This window comes from Asparagus officinalis, chromosome 4 (genome assembly GCF_001876935.1).
Source record: "Asparagus officinalis chromosome 4, Aspof.V1, whole genome shotgun sequence".
Classification (NCBI taxonomy): Eukaryota; Viridiplantae; Streptophyta; class Magnoliopsida; order Asparagales; family Asparagaceae; genus Asparagus; species Asparagus officinalis.
Window position 1 is genome coordinate 28,894,112 of NC_033797.1, and position 16,975 is coordinate 28,911,086.

Genomic DNA, 16,975 nt, shown 5'->3' on the forward strand with positions numbered 1-16,975 from the left:
TTGTATCTCGAGTGAAAAAAAAAACCATAGCTAAGTACTTATCCCTATTCATTTTCGTTAGGATGCGGTATGGTTACTAATATCCATATCCGATAGGATATGATTATATACACGAATATGTAGTGACATATTTAGATCCATACCCAAAATATCTGAATATATGTTAGCTACACAAATTGTCCTAATCTTTAGATACATAGATTTGATGTTGATTTTGATGATCAAGAGATCGAATATTAGCTTTTAATTTGGATATAAGGAACATATTAATGAACTCTCTTATATCATATGAGTTATATTCTTTTTAGTATTATATGGTTTTCTCATATTTGTTTTGTATCTGCACGTATGATCCAAATCTAATTTTAGTGGATATGAATATAAATTTTCCTTTTCAAGTCACATCTATATCCGTGATTATTAAGTGAATGTGGGTATGATAAATATCATATCCAAGTCACCTTTTGCACCCTTACTTGTATCTATTTGGTTTCCATGAGTTCCAGATGAAAAGTAAAAGTCTTTAATTACGTGTGGAATGATACTCGCTAGATTTACAATGAAATACGTTTACATTCACATGGTTGCGCAAATGATGATACACCATGACAAAACCAAATGATCTCAATTTAACATTTCTTCTACTACATTCAAAAACTTTTAACTATCAAGAAAACTTAACTGCAAAGCCAAATGAGGTCTAGAAAGCTCTGCCACGTACACAGACGCAAAAGAAAGCGTCATGGCCCAACCATGTGGCTATTGATGCCACTTCTCTTATCCAAAGATATAAACATGTGTGTCCCCTTCAAACTTTGCCAAACGCTTACACCACTTTCATGTTCAAAACTTATGCTTCATTTAACTTTAGAAGCCCAAACTCTCTTTACACCACAGCTCACGTGGCCGCCGAATGCTTTATCCTCTTGACAAAGTTAATGGAAACCTAAACAAGTCAAGATTGATGATGATACATCCCACAATCTTCAAATTTAACCACAGGAATATGCCAAATCAACACAACTAAACTAACAAAAGAAACTGTCTACAGTCAGCAATGCAAAAAAGGAGAACAAGGAGATATATATTGGTAAAGTAAAATGTCAATGTAGCAGCCAACAAGCCACGCAAGCCTATGACTTATCTTTATTAGGAAATTCACTGATGGAGGTTGATAAATACCTGAATGCCTCATTAGGATGTTGTAGAACTCTCAGAGTCGATAGCCGCTGAAAACTGAAATTCTGATGGCAAACCTGCAAATAGTTCCTGCGAGAGAGAACGTAGAGGCTCAGCATGTGGAGATGATGGTGCCACTCTACTCTTATGGATGCGAGAAGAAGGTTAAGAAGGCTTTGTCGCATTTGAGAGGTAAGTGCCTTCATTCCCATTGTGTTCCAATTAATTGATTGCTTTATGTGGCGTGTTATAGAAAAATTTATGCAGAAATAGGACAGAATAAGCTAGATATTAGCACAGATTACCCATTCATATTTTGGGAACTATTGAGCGCGTAAACTATCCACATTTCGTTAATAAAAGTCTAAAGGAGACATCTGTAGGTTCTCTTAAATCAAGTCACTCTAACTATTACACTAAAACTCTAAAGTTATGGTGAGAATCGAGAATTATAATTTTATATTAATTCTAACATGTCTCTGCAGGTTGATGGTCCTTTTTATGGGCTGAAAAATAATAATTTTTTTTAAAATCCGCATTAAATTCGTGGGCAACAAGATTCGAATATGGGTTTCACTGATACTTTATTAAAGTCCCTATAACCACTATATCAAAATTTTGAAGTCCAATCGGCTAAAACCTGGGGGCATGTCAGAATATGAAAATATAAACTTTGGAGTTTTAATATATTGATTAGATGAACTTTAAAATAACATCAGAGCATCCCAGATTCGAATCTTGCTTGCCACAAAATTTTTATATTTGAACATGTACAAAAATAGAATGTCTCCAAGTCTAAAAAAGTTGACGTATATAATAGAAAACAGTTGTTCTTATAGGAGACATGGGTAAGGATATCCCTCTCATACCAAATTCATCAAAAGAGGTAGCCAAAACAACCTTCCACCAGAGCAAATAAAACAAAAAGTTAAGGATGATAAAACTATAAGTAAGCATTACTCATCCTCTATCCATCTGATCTGTTCATGAATAAGACTTCTTGAGATAAGCTCGCTATTAACGAGCTTAGGTTCGAGGAGCTTCTACATCCGATAACACACTAATTGAGGACTGAAAAAGTCAGAAAACTGACTTATCATGAACCATACATGTATAACAATATGGTATGATGATCTGGATTAATGTGGCAGCATGCATCTAAACAACAATCTTTCCTATGTTAAAAAATTTTATTCACCTAAAGTCAGGGGAGAATCAGGAAATTAATGAAGAAAATGCTAAGTATTCATTTTTTTGAGAAAGCAAAGGTTTTATGCTCAGAACTAACGGGACCTAGACATTATGCAGGAATACATTCTGTAGACGTTGACTACAACCTTCAAAAGGTGACCGTATGGGGGATATGCAACAAATATGATGTGCTTGCCACCATAAGGAAGAAGAGAAGAGAAGCTCGCTTCTGGAGTGAAACAGAGACTGTTTGCCCCAAAACAGAGAATGAGACTGAAACAGATGTGAAGAAAGAGAAAGAAGCTCCACGCTCTGCAAAATTTAATTACAAATTTAGCAAGTCATGGAAGAAGAAACTGTTTCCATTGATGTTGTACTTGAATTAATTCATGTCCACAGTGTATGTATATAAGTAAAGAAATGCTTCCTTCTTAAACAGATGTGTTCAGTTATTTCTTGATACCAACTCGAAGCCTAAGCCATTTCCTGTAAATAATCATAAAAAGCCATGAGCCTGAGCTTTCTTGAAATTGAGGTTAAGAATAATTGATTAAAACAAGTATGATGAAATATTGTGGCGCTGCATTAGAATATGACTAATTTGCTTCATTCCAGTTTTCGCATCTTTTCTTTAAAAGGTGAAAGTAGGGCGAGTAGCCCCACTCAGAATATATTTTAAACAAAAATATATTACAAGGATGTATGGTAGGGGAGCGCTAGAGCTTAAAATTCTTTAACTGTCAATTCAGAATGAAATATCCTCATATTTCAGTTTCATATATGATTCAAATATGAATACCACATCCAACATAATATCAAATTTGTGTGAATACACAAATGCATCAAATACATTAAGTACTAAGATATGTGCTATCCTCGTAATAAAAGACGGTTAAAATCAGCAACACTTCTCTCTCACCTACCAAGAGCTCCTCCACCTACCAAGCCACTCTCCATATAGTAACCACATATCTTAGTATAGTGCACACTAACCACATAGCTTAGTCTACTCTATATAAATCCCCTCAAGCCCAGTTGTAATGCATCCCAGTATAAAGAGAGAAAAATAAAGAAATAAATAGAGAGAGAGGGAGAGAGAATAAGAGAAAAAGTAGCATGTTGTAAAAGGGTGTAATAGTATACTAGTTTGCAATAGAGAGTATTGAGTGTTGTACTATTAAAAAAATAATAACAAAATATTTCTTAGTGTCAACCTCTCTTCTCAATTCAACAAATCGTATAGCCACTCTCATAATTCAACAATTGATATCAGAGCAGGCAGTCAGAGACTAGCTCTGTCTTATTGTGATCCTATCAACGTTATTGAAAGCCAAAGTTCGTGCTCAATTTGGAATTATGAAGTTAGTTGATCGGGGATCAGACTTGTGCGGAGATTCTGAAGCAAGAACTTGTCATGATGCCGAATCTAGCAAATACCACTACTACCCTCAAGAAACTCATTGACAATAACTATAATTACTGGGAGACTTATATGAAGTTTTGTTTGCAAGGACAGGACCTTTGGGTGTTGTCGGGTTGCCGAAACTACAACACCTCGGAAAGCTGGCGAAGCACTAAGGAAGTGGAATATTAAAGCCAGCAAAGACATGTATGTGCTTAAGACCACTGTAGAAAAAGATCGTGTGGACTATACTAGGGATGCTAAAACTCCGAAGGAGGCATGGGATATGTTCATGGCACTATTCTCAATGAAGAACAATGCTCGATTTTAACTCCTTGAGAATCAGTTGATGACCTTGCAACAGAGGGATCTGACAGTTAGTCGGTACTTTAAGCAAGCTAAACACTTTCGTTTAGATATTGCTCAGCTAGATCCATATTCTAAAGTGTTCGATAAAAGGATGGGAAGAATAATCATCCACGATTTGAGACCGGCAGAGGGCAATGTTGCAATATCGCACAGATGTCAATATGATGAAGAAGAATGGGATATCCAAGCATTCATAACCATCATTGAAGATGTATCAGTTGACAAAGAAGAGGTGTTGATATGACACTAACCTCGATTGTGGAGGAATCTAAGTCCGCACTTGCAGTGATTTTAGATCGAGAAGAAATCAACTACATTAAAGATTGGATCATCGATTCTGGCTATTCCAATCATATGATGAGAGATAAGGAAAAGCTCGTCAACATGAAGGAGTATAGAGGTAGCCGAGAAGTTGTGATAGAGAACAATTCAAGATTGTCTAACACACATATCGAAAAGACCGTCTACACCGCGTTATAGCCCTAATGGGTGAAACTACATGATGTATACCATGTCTCAGGTATGAAAAATAACCTTCTATCTGTTTCCTAATTGATAGCTTCCAAAAATTATGTGGTATTCGGGCCACAAGATGTTAAAATCTACAATAACTTGAAGCCCTCAGGAGAACTTGTTATAGAGAGATGTAAGGTAGATTCTATCTATGTGATGTCAGTAGAATTGACATATATAGATAAATCTAGGAATAATGAGACAACTGATCTGTGGCATGCTCGGCTTGGCTATGTGAGCTATCACATGACAGATAAATCAATGTTAAAGGGTCTCCCACACTTGAATATTCTAGGAGGGACCATATGCGGAGGTTGTAAGTATAATAAAGAGCATCAATTACTATACCAGGAGTCACAGTTCAGAGCCAACGAACCTTTGAAGCTTGTACACTCAGATGTATTCGGTCGAGTGAAGCAAGAATCAATCAGTGGGATGCAATACATGATCACTTTCATCAATGATTATTTGAGGTATGTCTAGGTTTATTTTATAAAGGAAAAGTATGAAGCACTCTTCAAATTCAAGCAATTCTGAAAAGAAGTCGAAGGAGAACTCAGAAAGAAGATTTGTTGCCTACGCACAGACAACGATGGAGAGTACACATCACATGAGTTCAACGACTGCCTAAAGCAGCACAAGAGTCGACGATAGCTAATACGCCCAAATACTCTACAGCAGAATAGCGTAGCAAAAAGGAAGAATTGTCATCTGGCCAAAATTTGCAGAAGCATGCTTCATGTCAAGAATGTGTCAGGATGTTTTTAGATGGAGTGTATAAAGACAGTGGCACATGTGATCATTCGGTTATCACAATCAAAACTAGAGTTCATGTCACCCTTTCAGAAGCTATGAAAAATCAAACCAACAGTAAGTCATTTTAGAGTGTTTGGTTATGTGTGTTATGTATTTGTGCCTGATCACCTCCGTATCAAGTTCGACAAGAAGGCTGTGAGATGCATTTTTGTTAGGTATGACAATAACAGAAAAGGATGGAGATGTTGTGATCCCACAACTAGACGATACTACACATCGAGGAAGATAGTTTTTGATGAAGCCTTGTCTTGATGGACTCCACGAGAAGTTGTGGTCCCAGACTCTAATGATCTAGAGGATCAATTACAGAAGAAGTTGGGGGAGCCAAATCAAGAAGAAGAGTCACATTAGTCAAAGAAGATAGAACCACATTCTCCCACATCTCCGAAGAAAAGAATCCATGAAAGACCGTGTTTCAATAATAACATCAAAAGAGAAGCGCTCGACCAGATGGAGGATATCGAAGAAAAGCCAGCAAGACAGCTTCATAGGTCGACCAAACCTAGGATACTAAATCCCAAGTATACTAATGTCGCCACTACGGAAGATGTCAAGGAACCACCAACCTTCAAAAAAGCATACAGGAGTGGAGAATGGAGACAAGTAGTGAGAGAAAATATTCAAGCATTGAAAAAGAGGTTACATCTCTTGGACTCATGGATAGAGAAGTTGCTGCTGAATGTGTGTGTTAAAATCAACAACACTTCTCTCTCACCTACCAAGAGTTCCACCTATCAAGCCACCAACTATATAGTAACCACTTACCCTAGTATAGTGTACACCAACCATATAGCTTAGTCTATATAAATCCCCTCAAGCTCGGTTGTAACGCTTCACAGTTTCAAGAGAAAAAAACAAACAAAGAAATAAAGAGAGGGAGAGAGAATAAGAGAAAGAGTAGTGTGTTGTAAAAGAGTGTGGTAGTGTAATAGTTTGTAATAGAGAGAGTTTTTATATTAGAGAGAGTATTGAGTGTTATACTACTAAAGAAAAAATAACAAAATATTTCTTGGTGTCAACCACTCTTCTCAATTTAACAAGTGGTAAGCCACTCTCATAATTCAACAAAGACAAGCCTATATGTTTTTTTTATTATCTATCATTTTCACATAAAAATTTCAAAGGATAAGATTATCAAAATTACCATAAACTATTATCGGTTCTGTGGGAAAAAATATATCATAAAATATTTTTATTGGAGAAAAACATTACAAACTTATTTCATTAAACTGCCATGATCAAATTAACTAAACGTATTTAAAGATGGGATCTTTGGTCCCATCCTTTTTCGCAACAAAAAAAAAGTGTGGTAAATTTTAAAATAATCTAATCAAGTCAATAAGATATGCGGAAGAAAAAGCGAATTAGAGGCAAAATAACACCCATATATAATCTGCGAGGTTTTTGCAAGTAAAAATCCCTAAATATAAATTAATGCACCGGCCAAGAAATAAATAGAGCATAGGGACTGCAGGACTAATGTAAGTGAAGATCGAATCTAGAGGAGAGATGCACCGCAACATATGGTTCTCATCAGTTCGCAGTTTAAAGTCAATAACCCTTTTTGCATCTTAATGAAAAATGAACGAACATTAGAGAAAAGTTTGAGATATAAGCCTCAAAATTAAGATAAAGTTCTAGAAAGCTATAACCATAGCATATTGAGATGGTTGGATTTGCGATTGTAGGTTGTAGTCTCGTGACTAAAAGCGCCCCCAAATTGCCGTAACATGACTGGCGCGAACCCTAATTTTCAATTAAACAGGGGTAAGTGTGGATGGGCCTTTTCCCTTGGTAAAAGAAAAGATAGCGGACAGTGTTGTTGGAGCCCATTGGCAAACTTATCGCTTGGCTACGGCTCGGCCGGCCTCAAGTCACTTATACGGTCGAATTTGGTCTCGGTCCATGGGCCTTCTCAGAGAAATTTTAGTAGGATTGTCAACTATCAATATAACATTTTCAAAGTTGTATATGAAGGAATCCCTCAATGACATTCGATAGTCATCTACCTTGTGTTTTCTTTATGAACAACAAAACAAGATTTCCAAGAAATTTATTAACTACAGGAATTTATCTACTACTATGCTATAAATTAAAATTCAGAGTAAAAGAAATAAATCAAATAACGTGCCACAAGGAACATATTACTAGTTACAACAAAAAGAAAAGAAAATTCAAAAAAAAAGCTACAAAGTTAAACGTATGAAGACTATCCCTAAAAATTGAAATAAAATAAAATAAACATATGAAGACTAGACCTACAAATGTGGGAATACTAAAAAGACTTTGTTAACTTGAACAAAAAGACTGGACCAGACCTACATATGTGGCGTCTAGTCTGTATTGGGCCAAGCCCCAAACCCAAACTAAAAAGTACGTTTTAAGCCCTACCTGCTCCATTTTCTCCTGCCCTGACGCTAAGGAGGACTATTTTGGGTAGGACGAAGTACAAAACCGTAAAAACTTACGCCTCAAAACCCCGTTAACAATTCCTCTCTATTGTAAATTCCTGTACCTCATTTGTTTGCTAGCAGAGGGACTTAAATTTCATTGGACAATGGCATATGAGGCGATTAGTGTAGTCATATTAAGCTTTGGGCTCTTAGCATAATTAATTCGTTCCTTCAGGCAGCCTCAATCGGACTCGGACTCGGACTCGGACTCGGATCAAAGAGGACAGCTATTATCTAAGAATGGACGGCCATGATTAGACTGAGACTGAGGGTTAAGTGAAAGTATTATTTCATCAAAAGATCTTTTTAACAGCCGTTACTGGTTTTTCTTAAAAAGGTCAAAGAGGGTTTATGAGAGTTAAGAGAGAGAGTGAGAGTTGAACTTTGAGTTCTCTATTGTATTTTCTCCTTTGATGGTGAAATTTCTTCGCTGTATCTGCCGTGAACGTAGCCCAAATTGGGTGAACCATGTAAATATATGTGTTTGCGATTATTACTCGTTTATTTTTAATGCTTATTCTTCGCAATTATTTTTGCTCAATTGTACACTTGTTCTAACAAAAAAACATTCATAGTTTAATATTGATCATCCTGTGCATCTAAAAAAGAACCTTGAGATAAAAAAAAAAGAGTAAAAGTCACAAACGCACATATTTAAGTAAACTTAGAGAACTTATTGTGTACTATAACAAAAGTTGTATTCTGTGATACATATTTTGTCATCTCCCCACACACGTGTTGCGCAAATGGAGCGCAACACAACTCAAAAGCATGGATAGAACAATTTTATCACTTTTATAAAAATGCTTAAGAGATGTCTATCACTTGTTAGATATTTGAAGTATGTCCAGTGAGGATTCAAGACATATCACGACAAATTTCCAACTTAGATTGATTATCAAATATAAGATAATCTGCCAAATCATTTTGCTATGGATTCCTTTGATACAACTTGGCTATGATACAACATCTTCGGAAGAAATCGAGTCTATTGAGGAGATAAAATGAGTCTTAAATGGAGAATTGAGAAGCAAATTAAGCCTAAAGTTATAGCTACTAGGTATTGATTCTAAACTTTAATTTAGTTATTCCAATTTGACGTTATGCTCACATATGAATTCCCGGCATAAAAATCCTCAAATTACGCCTAACACCAAACTTATTATAAAAAAAAGATAAACATAAAATTAATCCAACAACGTGCAATGCCCGTGCACTGTACTAGTACTCTGAAAATAGTGATTGAAAATTGTTTTATTGATTCCAAACAAAGTAATAGTGTTTCATACTTAGATCGAATAACTTTGCTGTAAGGATCACGATATAATATATGTGCTCACTGTCTTCGATCAAGGAGAAAAGGAGATGATTTCAGAATATCATCTACCATAGCATCCATCCTTTACCCTCTTTTACTTTATCCTAATCCCCTCTAAAATAAATATTATTCCTCCTCTCCCCTCAACAACACCACCACAAAGTTCCTTTCCTCAAGTTTTCCCTCGTGAGGGATACCTCTCCGCCCACAATTCTACCACGAAAGCAGTGGATAATTTAATAATTAAGATTCCATTTCCCCTAGTCCTAAAGTTTAAACCATTTCAAGACTAGAGAGCAAGCTAAGGGTAAGGAATCATGGAATAACTCCAGGGAAGCGATTCCTTTGCCTGTCAGCCTTCTTAATATGAAGCTTTTCTCGTCGTCCAAAGTAGCAACCTGTACTCCTTTTAAAGCAAGCGATGGCAGCAGCAGTTGGGAGAGCTATCGATTCCTTTTTCTCCACTATATACTATTCTGTACGTTATCCGACGAGCAACCATCACAGGAGCAGCAACAGCAGCAAGGCTTACTATTATACCAGCAATCACAATACACCGGATACTTATTTTTTTGAAGCAAACTACAGCAACAACAAGAACATGGGAAGGGGTAGGCCTCTCTCTTTGCAGGTATCCTTTTTATTTTAGTTACTTACGGATGCACATCGTGTACTATGGTGATGTAGCAATTTATGCTCTTTAATTTATTTTATTAGCATTTACATTAACTCGACGGTCTCGGATAGTGTTACTTTCTTATGCTTGATTTGGAGAAAAAGATGATTTAGTGTCCCTTGATTCTCACATAACATCTCAATCAAACAGGAGCAATAATGTTTTTTGGGGTACAGAATTATGGTAGAATAACGGGTGATTCTCACGTGACACCTTAACCAGACTGGAATAATATTAATGTTTTTTGGAGTTCAGGATTAGCGTAGAATAAAGGCTTAATCGGATAACTATGAATGCCATGAAATCCCTATCGTTAAATATGCCTTGTGTAATATCGAAGTTAATTTGCTTATGACTTAATTAGTTGGATAATTACTAATAACATGAAGTGTACTATTTCGAGCTAGAAAAACAGGTTCCAAGTCGGGTTCACTCATTTATGAAATCACACTGCACACAAAAATATTACAATAATACAAGTTATAAGCTTGATCAAATTTTTATTCATATACATCTTTTGTCGTAGGTTTATAAAATAAAATAAAACACAATAGCAACTAATCTTTTGTGATATGAAATAGTACACTTGCTTAAAATTACGTTAAATAACAAGTTTTCCTACTCATGACTTTTTTTCAATTTATCTGCCATCTTAATTTATTATTTTGATTTAGATTGTAGAGTTGAAGGTGAGGATGTGTTGCACTGGCTGCGAGAGGGTTGTCAGAAATGCCATCCAAAAGCTCAGAGGTATTCATCCATCTTCGTACTATTTTTACACAACAAGATCAATTCGATCCAGTAACAAAACTTCCAAATTTCTTGTTGTAGGCGTTGATTCCGTGGAAGTGGAGCTGGAAAAGGAGAAAGTGACCGTAACTGGGTACGTCGACCGCAACAAAGTGCTCAAAGAGGTGCGTAGGAGCGGCAAAAAAGCAGAATTCTGGCCAAATCCTGACCTCCCCCTGTACTTCACCTCGAAGGAGAACTACTTCAGAGACGAGGAATCGTTCAGGGACAGCTACAATTACTGGAGGCACGGGTACAACGGTGATCTGCACGGGCACATGCACGCGTCCCACCGCGGTGAGGACAGGGTCAGCAACATGTTCAATGATGATGACGTCAACGCATGCTCTATTATGTAACTAACGTGTAGAATGTGTGATGATTATGTTTGTTTCTGTGGGTTTGTGTAGTGTGGAGTGATGGTCATGAGTGTTCATGTTGGTGCCTTGTGGAAATTGGAAGTTGGAATGTACGTGTGACTATGTGAGTGTACTTGCGTTTAAAAAGTAAAAAAAAAAAAAGTGTTGGGCCTCAAGCTTATGGTTTGCATTTTTTACACAAGACTTTATGAGTTCTTTGGCTAAAGAAAGCAGCCTATATATCCTTTAAGAGGGAAAAGTATGGTTCAGGTTATAAAAGCCGTCTGTAGAGGTTTTCTCCGTAGATGGAATGAATATTTGGTAACTACTGTTATTAGGAGCGTCTGGCATTCACTAAAGTTTAAGTATGGACTTGGTGTCACAAAAAGGTTAAGATGAGATGCACTCCCAAAGTGAAAGACTAGTTTCTAATATCTCTTACCTGCATTTGCACGTATAACAATGCTAGTTAGCTGATAATATAAGGATCTCATACATCATGGATTTGAATAGTCACAACACCAATCTACGTAATATATGCCACGCATATTATAAATTCGAATTTATCCACTTGTCTATTGAGAAATTAAGTTCAAATTGACAACCTCCTATCGAAAAAGAAGGAAATATTATAGCTTGTTTTAACAAACTAGCTTACCCTTTTTAGTAATTTATGTGTACAACCAAAAAAAGGTCTTCAGTAGTGTTCAAAAATTAAAGCTTGAACTAGCTTAATTTTTATAGCTAAAGTAGATAGATCTATAATTATAGAAAGGACGTTATTGGTAGTGGGATTTTGATAATTTGCTCGTACGATATCCACTAAGGCGAATGAATCGACTAGGCTTTTCTATAACCACCATCTGTTGCTTAAAATATGGTTTAAAGAAGGGAAACCCTCAAATACGAGAAAAGCTGTCACACTTTTTTTTAGAGACATTTTTTACTAAATAATTAGCAAAACCGACCGTTTTGTTAATTATTTAGCAAAAACGATCTTTTTTTTACAACAGACCAAAAAGATGTCATTTTTAAAAAAACTGTGTATTCGAAACATACGAGATTGCTAGTCCCGTATGTTTAGTCGCTATTAATTGGCGACTAATAATCACCCAAAAAACCTACAGGACTACTAGTCCCTAGATTTTGGGCGTGAGCTTCACCGATGCTTGAATCTTCTGTTGGATTCTCGTTGGAAGAGGAAGCATGCTTGATAGTTGGAAGATAACAAATGTGAGGTTATTAAACATGTTATTATCTCTGCATTTTAAACAATGAGTGTAAATTAAAACTTTTCTTTTAATAAAATAGCATATGGGAAATTGTAGCTTCTGCAGACTCACACTAGTAGAAAATCAAGCATCCTAGACGAAATTTTCCGTCTATGATAGCTAAATTTTCATCTAAATTGGACATTCTAGACGGAATTCCGTCTAGGATGTTGGTCTACTTTGTATCCATCGAGAATGCATTATCCTAGAAGGAATTCCGTCTAGGATACTATCTTAGACAAAAATGTATCCTAAACGGAACAAAATACCGTCTAGAATAATTTTAGACAGAAAAAAGAACCGTCTAGGATAGTATCCTAGACGAAAATTCCGTCTAGGATAGTATCCTAGACGGAATTTCTGTCTAGGACACAAATAAGCATCCTCGACGGAATTTCCGTCTAGGATACTATTCCGTCTAGGATAGTATCCTCGACGGAATTTCCGTCTAGGATACTATTCCGTCTAGGATAGTATCCTAGACGGAATTTTTGTCTAGGATGATACAATAGTTTTTTTTTGCAGAAACTACTTTGTGCGGTGTATAATATCATATATGCATGTGCACAATATTGCACAACACCAAATTATATTCATATCCAACATAAATTATTTAAGAAAACATAACATGAACACAAAAATATTCATTCAAAGATAAAAATAATTGTAGACGAAATTTTCATCTAGAATGCTAGCCCCATTTAAAAATAACAAATAAAAATACTAAAACCGTCTACTTTGCTATAATAGACGAAAATTTCCATCTAGGATACTTTTTCCTAGATGGAATATCCTAGACGAAAATTTTCCATCTAGTTTAATAGCAAACAAGAAGGAAAATTTTCTGTCGAGGATATTCCATTTAGGATATGAGATTTTCTACTAGTGTCATGAGTTTCTCTTCCAAGGTAACTTTATGCTAACCCAACCTGCATGCTCTGTCCATTGCCTGCAAGAACCAACATAGATGACGCTGAGATATGGGAAATTGTAGCTTCTTATACGATTTGTAACCTGTAGGTGATGTATGGCCATATATGAGAACAAATGAATAGCAAAAAGTATGAAAACAAATATATGAGGAGGTTCATTTGCAAGCCAAAAAAATAAGCCCATGCCCAAAATCTTCGTGACTACTAGTCCTGTAGATTTTTGGGGTGATTATTAGTCACCAATTGATGGCTACTAAACATACGGAACTAGCAGTCCCGTATGTTAATATGTAGTTTTTTTAAAAACTATCTCTTTTTAGTCCGTTGGCCAAAAAGAGATTGTTTTTTGCTAAATAATTAGCAAAACAGTCAGTTTTGCTAATTATTTAGTGAAAAAGGTCTTTTTTTTTAAAAAATCTCAAAAATGTATTAGCTAGCAGTGTGCTACTCTAACAAGGTTAGATAAGTCATTTTAGTCCTGAAATGTTCTTACATTGCATCCTTGTGGAATATTACTCCATATAAATTAGCAGTTTCAGGAGAGATTAATTCAGTTCAGAAATTGTGGTCTTCTTGGAGATTGGGAGTGATACCAGCTTCAAAATGAGTAAAGTGTGAGATGCTTGGTGTTGTACTCTTTTATAGTCTCATTTGGCGTAAACGCAGCATTCGCATTTTGCATCTCAAATTAAGACATGCACTGAATCTTCTTCAGCGGATTGATCACTTTTCACTATGTTGACTAGGAAATACTCTGATCAATGCAAGTACGATGACCTACTTTAGGAGGGCTAGAAGGAACCAAGCATTTGCAGTAGGAGATGCTGGTTCTAATTCAGATAGAATGCTTAATCATGCTACAGACTCGGTGGGGAGAGGTGGCCGATAGGTTATTTTCTATAGTATGAAGATATGCTCTCCTTGTGGGCTTTCTGGTGTGTTGAAGGTTTATTGTTTTCCTTGTTGGTGTATGTAAATGGTGCTGATAGATATTCTGAGACTTTGTAAAACTTTTGATTTGTATTTTTGGAGTTGGGTATACGAATGACTATGCACAACCATTTTTGGGTACCGTTAGCAGGTTGGTTCCTTGTGAAGGCTTCATCCTTTTCATATAATAAAAGAAGAAGAAGAAGAAGTCATTCTCCTAAACTTTTGGGTATTAGATGGCATTTAACAATGTTACAAGTCGTGATGTAAGAGGAAAAAGAAAATTTTTGACTCACTAATGAAGTTAACAAAACTCTTCAAGTATCGATGTAAAGTTACTTTATTAGAAATACTAGGTGAATTGCATGTGCAATGCACATGGTATAAATTTTTAGATTTAGCTAAATTGATAATTTAGTTTAGCATTTCACTCTAATTTATCCATTGAATCCTTTTAAGCTAATTTGGAGTTTATACACATGTTTAAACAAACATATGATAGCCTAGTGAAGACCCAAAAGGAGCACCGCTTTTTATAAATCTTATATCACTATTAAAAGGATAATTGTATCCTAAAACTTAGTTATATTTTAACATGTAACATTGATTCATTAATTTGTATTCAAGATTTTTCAGATTTTTATTTTTCAGTGTACACAAGAATATAAATCAAAATAATTTATTACACTTATTTTTAAATGAATATTTTCTCGTAAATGAGGTATCAAATTGTTAATGTTAGTAAGTAAGTAATATCCTTTAACTCTGTTCCAAATCTTTTCGGTGGAAATATAAATAAAAGTGTAATTTTACAATTGATAGTTTTAATCCTCTTTATAATGACAAGAAAGGAATTGAAGCACGCATGCTCTGTATAATTTTATACAATATGACTAAAAGCAAGAACAAGAATACCAGTTTTAAACACAACTCTGCGTTATAATGTGCTTCTCAAGTTACCTCTCCTCCAGATTCTAGTACAGTGTCTTCAACAACATCACTTAGCATTTCACTAGACAGGCAAATGCCAAAGATGCATAGTCTTCTTTAAGTATCAAGACTCTGCACTAAAAATAACAATAAAATTTGTCAGTCAAATGCCATATTGTAGAGTAAAGAGAAAGATAAGTTAATAAGAACGTAATCACTCTCCTAAAAATGCTGAAATTTATCTAACAACTTCGATCTCTCTTTCCCCTTCTATAGTTTATCTGATGACTTCGATCTCCCTTTTTCCTTCTACACAAAAATTATAAGAGTAGGTATCTCCAATATAAAATGAACATTTGCAAAAAAAATATAAACTACAAATAAATGATATCAAAAGGGAGAAATTAGAAGAATTTTCTGAACTAAGTTGTTAGTCAATCTAACTAATTAACTACATCATAAAACCTTTTTACATTATTAAATCCACTTGTTTTAAGAAAATAAACAAATTAATTGAGAGAAGGTGCTTCTTAAAAAATAACACCTTTTATTTATATGAACCTTTGTGTACAAGCTTCCCTTTCTACAAGGATTCATTACTCTTTCTTTTTGGATGTAAAATATCAACAAAAAGATTCCAAAAGAGATCTAATAGTAACACCGGAGTTAAATAAATTTTAAGATATTGATAGAAAATAAGAGATCTAATAGTAACACCGGAGTTAAATAAATTTTAAGATATTGATAGAAAATTTTAGCATGTCAAAATAATTCCATTGAGTAACACCGGAGTTAAATAAATTTTAAGATATTGATAGAAAATTTTAGCATGTCAAAATAATTCCATTGAGAAAAAAAATTTTCATGAACAGCCTTAAAGTTCTAAATTTGTGAATAAATACATGATAAGTTCTCAAGAATTTGAAGGCCTTCAAGCGATTAATAGTCAATGGTGCATTTCAACAGATCCTAGAGTGAAATTCAGAACATCTTTTAAAGGAACCAACGTCACGAATTACTTTTTCAAATTCATCACTTTTCATGGCTCCTTCATGGTTACTGGTATCGTAGGTCCATACATGAACAACAAATTGGCGACAGTTGGAGAAGATGATCTCAGATATATGTTGGATCAGTTAATAACATTAGTCTTTTAAATTATTCTTATCTCCTATGCTTCCAATTTTGAAGCTTAACCAGTGGTGCAATGTGGTGCGTTGGGAATTTAGTCTCCCTGCTACTTTTATTAGGTAATAGTTATATTTTATCATACCTTTTTTGCACACTTAAGGTTTATGATGTTTTGGCATATCTGAATAGGATTCAAAGAGCTTTAGAAAAGGTCTATAAAGACAAAACATTTTACTAATAAAGAGACATAAACCCTTCAAAGCTTCAACTGCTTATTTGATCAGACTATGTACCTTAGTTTCATTGACTACCCAAGTCGTTAAGGTTAAGCAAAACACCGTCATTTGTAGTTACAAAATAAATTCAGTACCTTAAACAATCACCTGAAAGTATGACTCAATAAATGTCAAATGTTCTCGTCAAAGAAGTTAGATTGACGGTGGCGTGTGAGAGGTATTTTGCACATAACCAGGTAATATTTCAAAGGAAAAATAACCAAATCGTATATTCTAAAGTCCAATGAATAAAATCCATTAGGGGTTATTAGAAGTGGTCAAAGCAGTAAATGAAATCACAACACTCATGTAGACCATAGCACTGTAGGATTGAAAAATATATGATTGAATTTCTTGTTTTAAGAATAGGCTCGATTGCTTAGTATGAATCCCTTACAATCACCCACTCTCGATTACAAAGGAATAGAAGGTTGATCCGAC

General features: G+C 35.1%; 2 protein-coding genes and 1 long non-coding RNA gene across 5 annotated transcripts; 2 read left to right on the forward strand and 1 right to left on the reverse strand.

Annotated features, from left to right (window-relative positions):
* Window positions 537–7,269, reverse strand: LOC109837070. Of its 2 annotated transcripts, none has more exons than XR_002246169.1 (3): window positions 7,123–7,269; window positions 1,183–1,269; window positions 537–946 (listed from the first exon to the last, which is right to left on the reverse strand). It is a non-coding gene; the product is annotated as an uncharacterized LOC109837070 (long non-coding RNA). The 2 variants fall into 2 exon arrangements; XR_002246168.1 differs by lacking the exon at window positions 7,123–7,269 and adding an exon at window positions 2,517–2,654.
* On the forward strand, window positions 1,227–2,806 carry LOC109837069 (heavy metal-associated isoprenylated plant protein 30). Its single transcript, XM_020405155.1, has 2 exons — window positions 1,227–1,371; window positions 2,488–2,806. Exons 1-2 carry the CDS (start codon window positions 1,248–1,250, stop codon window positions 2,754–2,756), a joined length of 393 nt encoding a protein of 130 aa, XP_020260744.1. The 5' UTR covers window positions 1,227–1,247; the 3' UTR covers window positions 2,757–2,806.
* Window positions 9,281–11,231, forward strand: LOC109837071 (heavy metal-associated isoprenylated plant protein 30-like). Of its 2 annotated transcripts, none has more exons than XM_020405156.1 (3): window positions 9,281–9,872; window positions 10,592–10,667; window positions 10,749–11,231. In XM_020405156.1, exons 1-3 carry the CDS (start codon window positions 9,663–9,665, stop codon window positions 11,063–11,065), a joined length of 603 nt encoding a protein of 200 aa, XP_020260745.1. In that variant the 5' UTR covers window positions 9,281–9,662; the 3' UTR covers window positions 11,066–11,231. The 2 variants fall into 2 exon arrangements, with proteins under 2 accessions (XP_020260745.1, XP_020260746.1); XM_020405157.1 differs by having other exon boundaries at window positions 9,728–9,852.

Bases quoted from the DNA above. Each gene is read 5' to 3' on its own strand.
- LOC109837071 (XM_020405156.1), top strand. From the start codon at position 9,663: ATGGCAGCAGCAGTTGGGAGAGCTATCGATTCCTTTTTCTCCACTATA. The intron at 9,873-10,591 runs GTATCCTTTTTA...ATTTTGATTTAG, and splicing joins GTAGGCCTCTCTCTTTGCAG to ATTGTAGAGTTGAAGGTGAG. The intron at 10,668-10,748 runs GTATTCATCCAT...TTCTTGTTGTAG, and splicing joins TGCCATCCAAAAGCTCAGAG to GCGTTGATTCCGTGGAAGTG.
- LOC109837069 (XM_020405155.1), top strand. From the start codon at position 1,248: ATGGCAAACCTGCAAATAGTTCCTGCGAGAGAGAACGTAGAGGCTCAG. The intron at 1,372-2,487 runs GTAAGTGCCTTC...GACATTATGCAG, and splicing joins GGCTTTGTCGCATTTGAGAG to GAATACATTCTGTAGACGTT.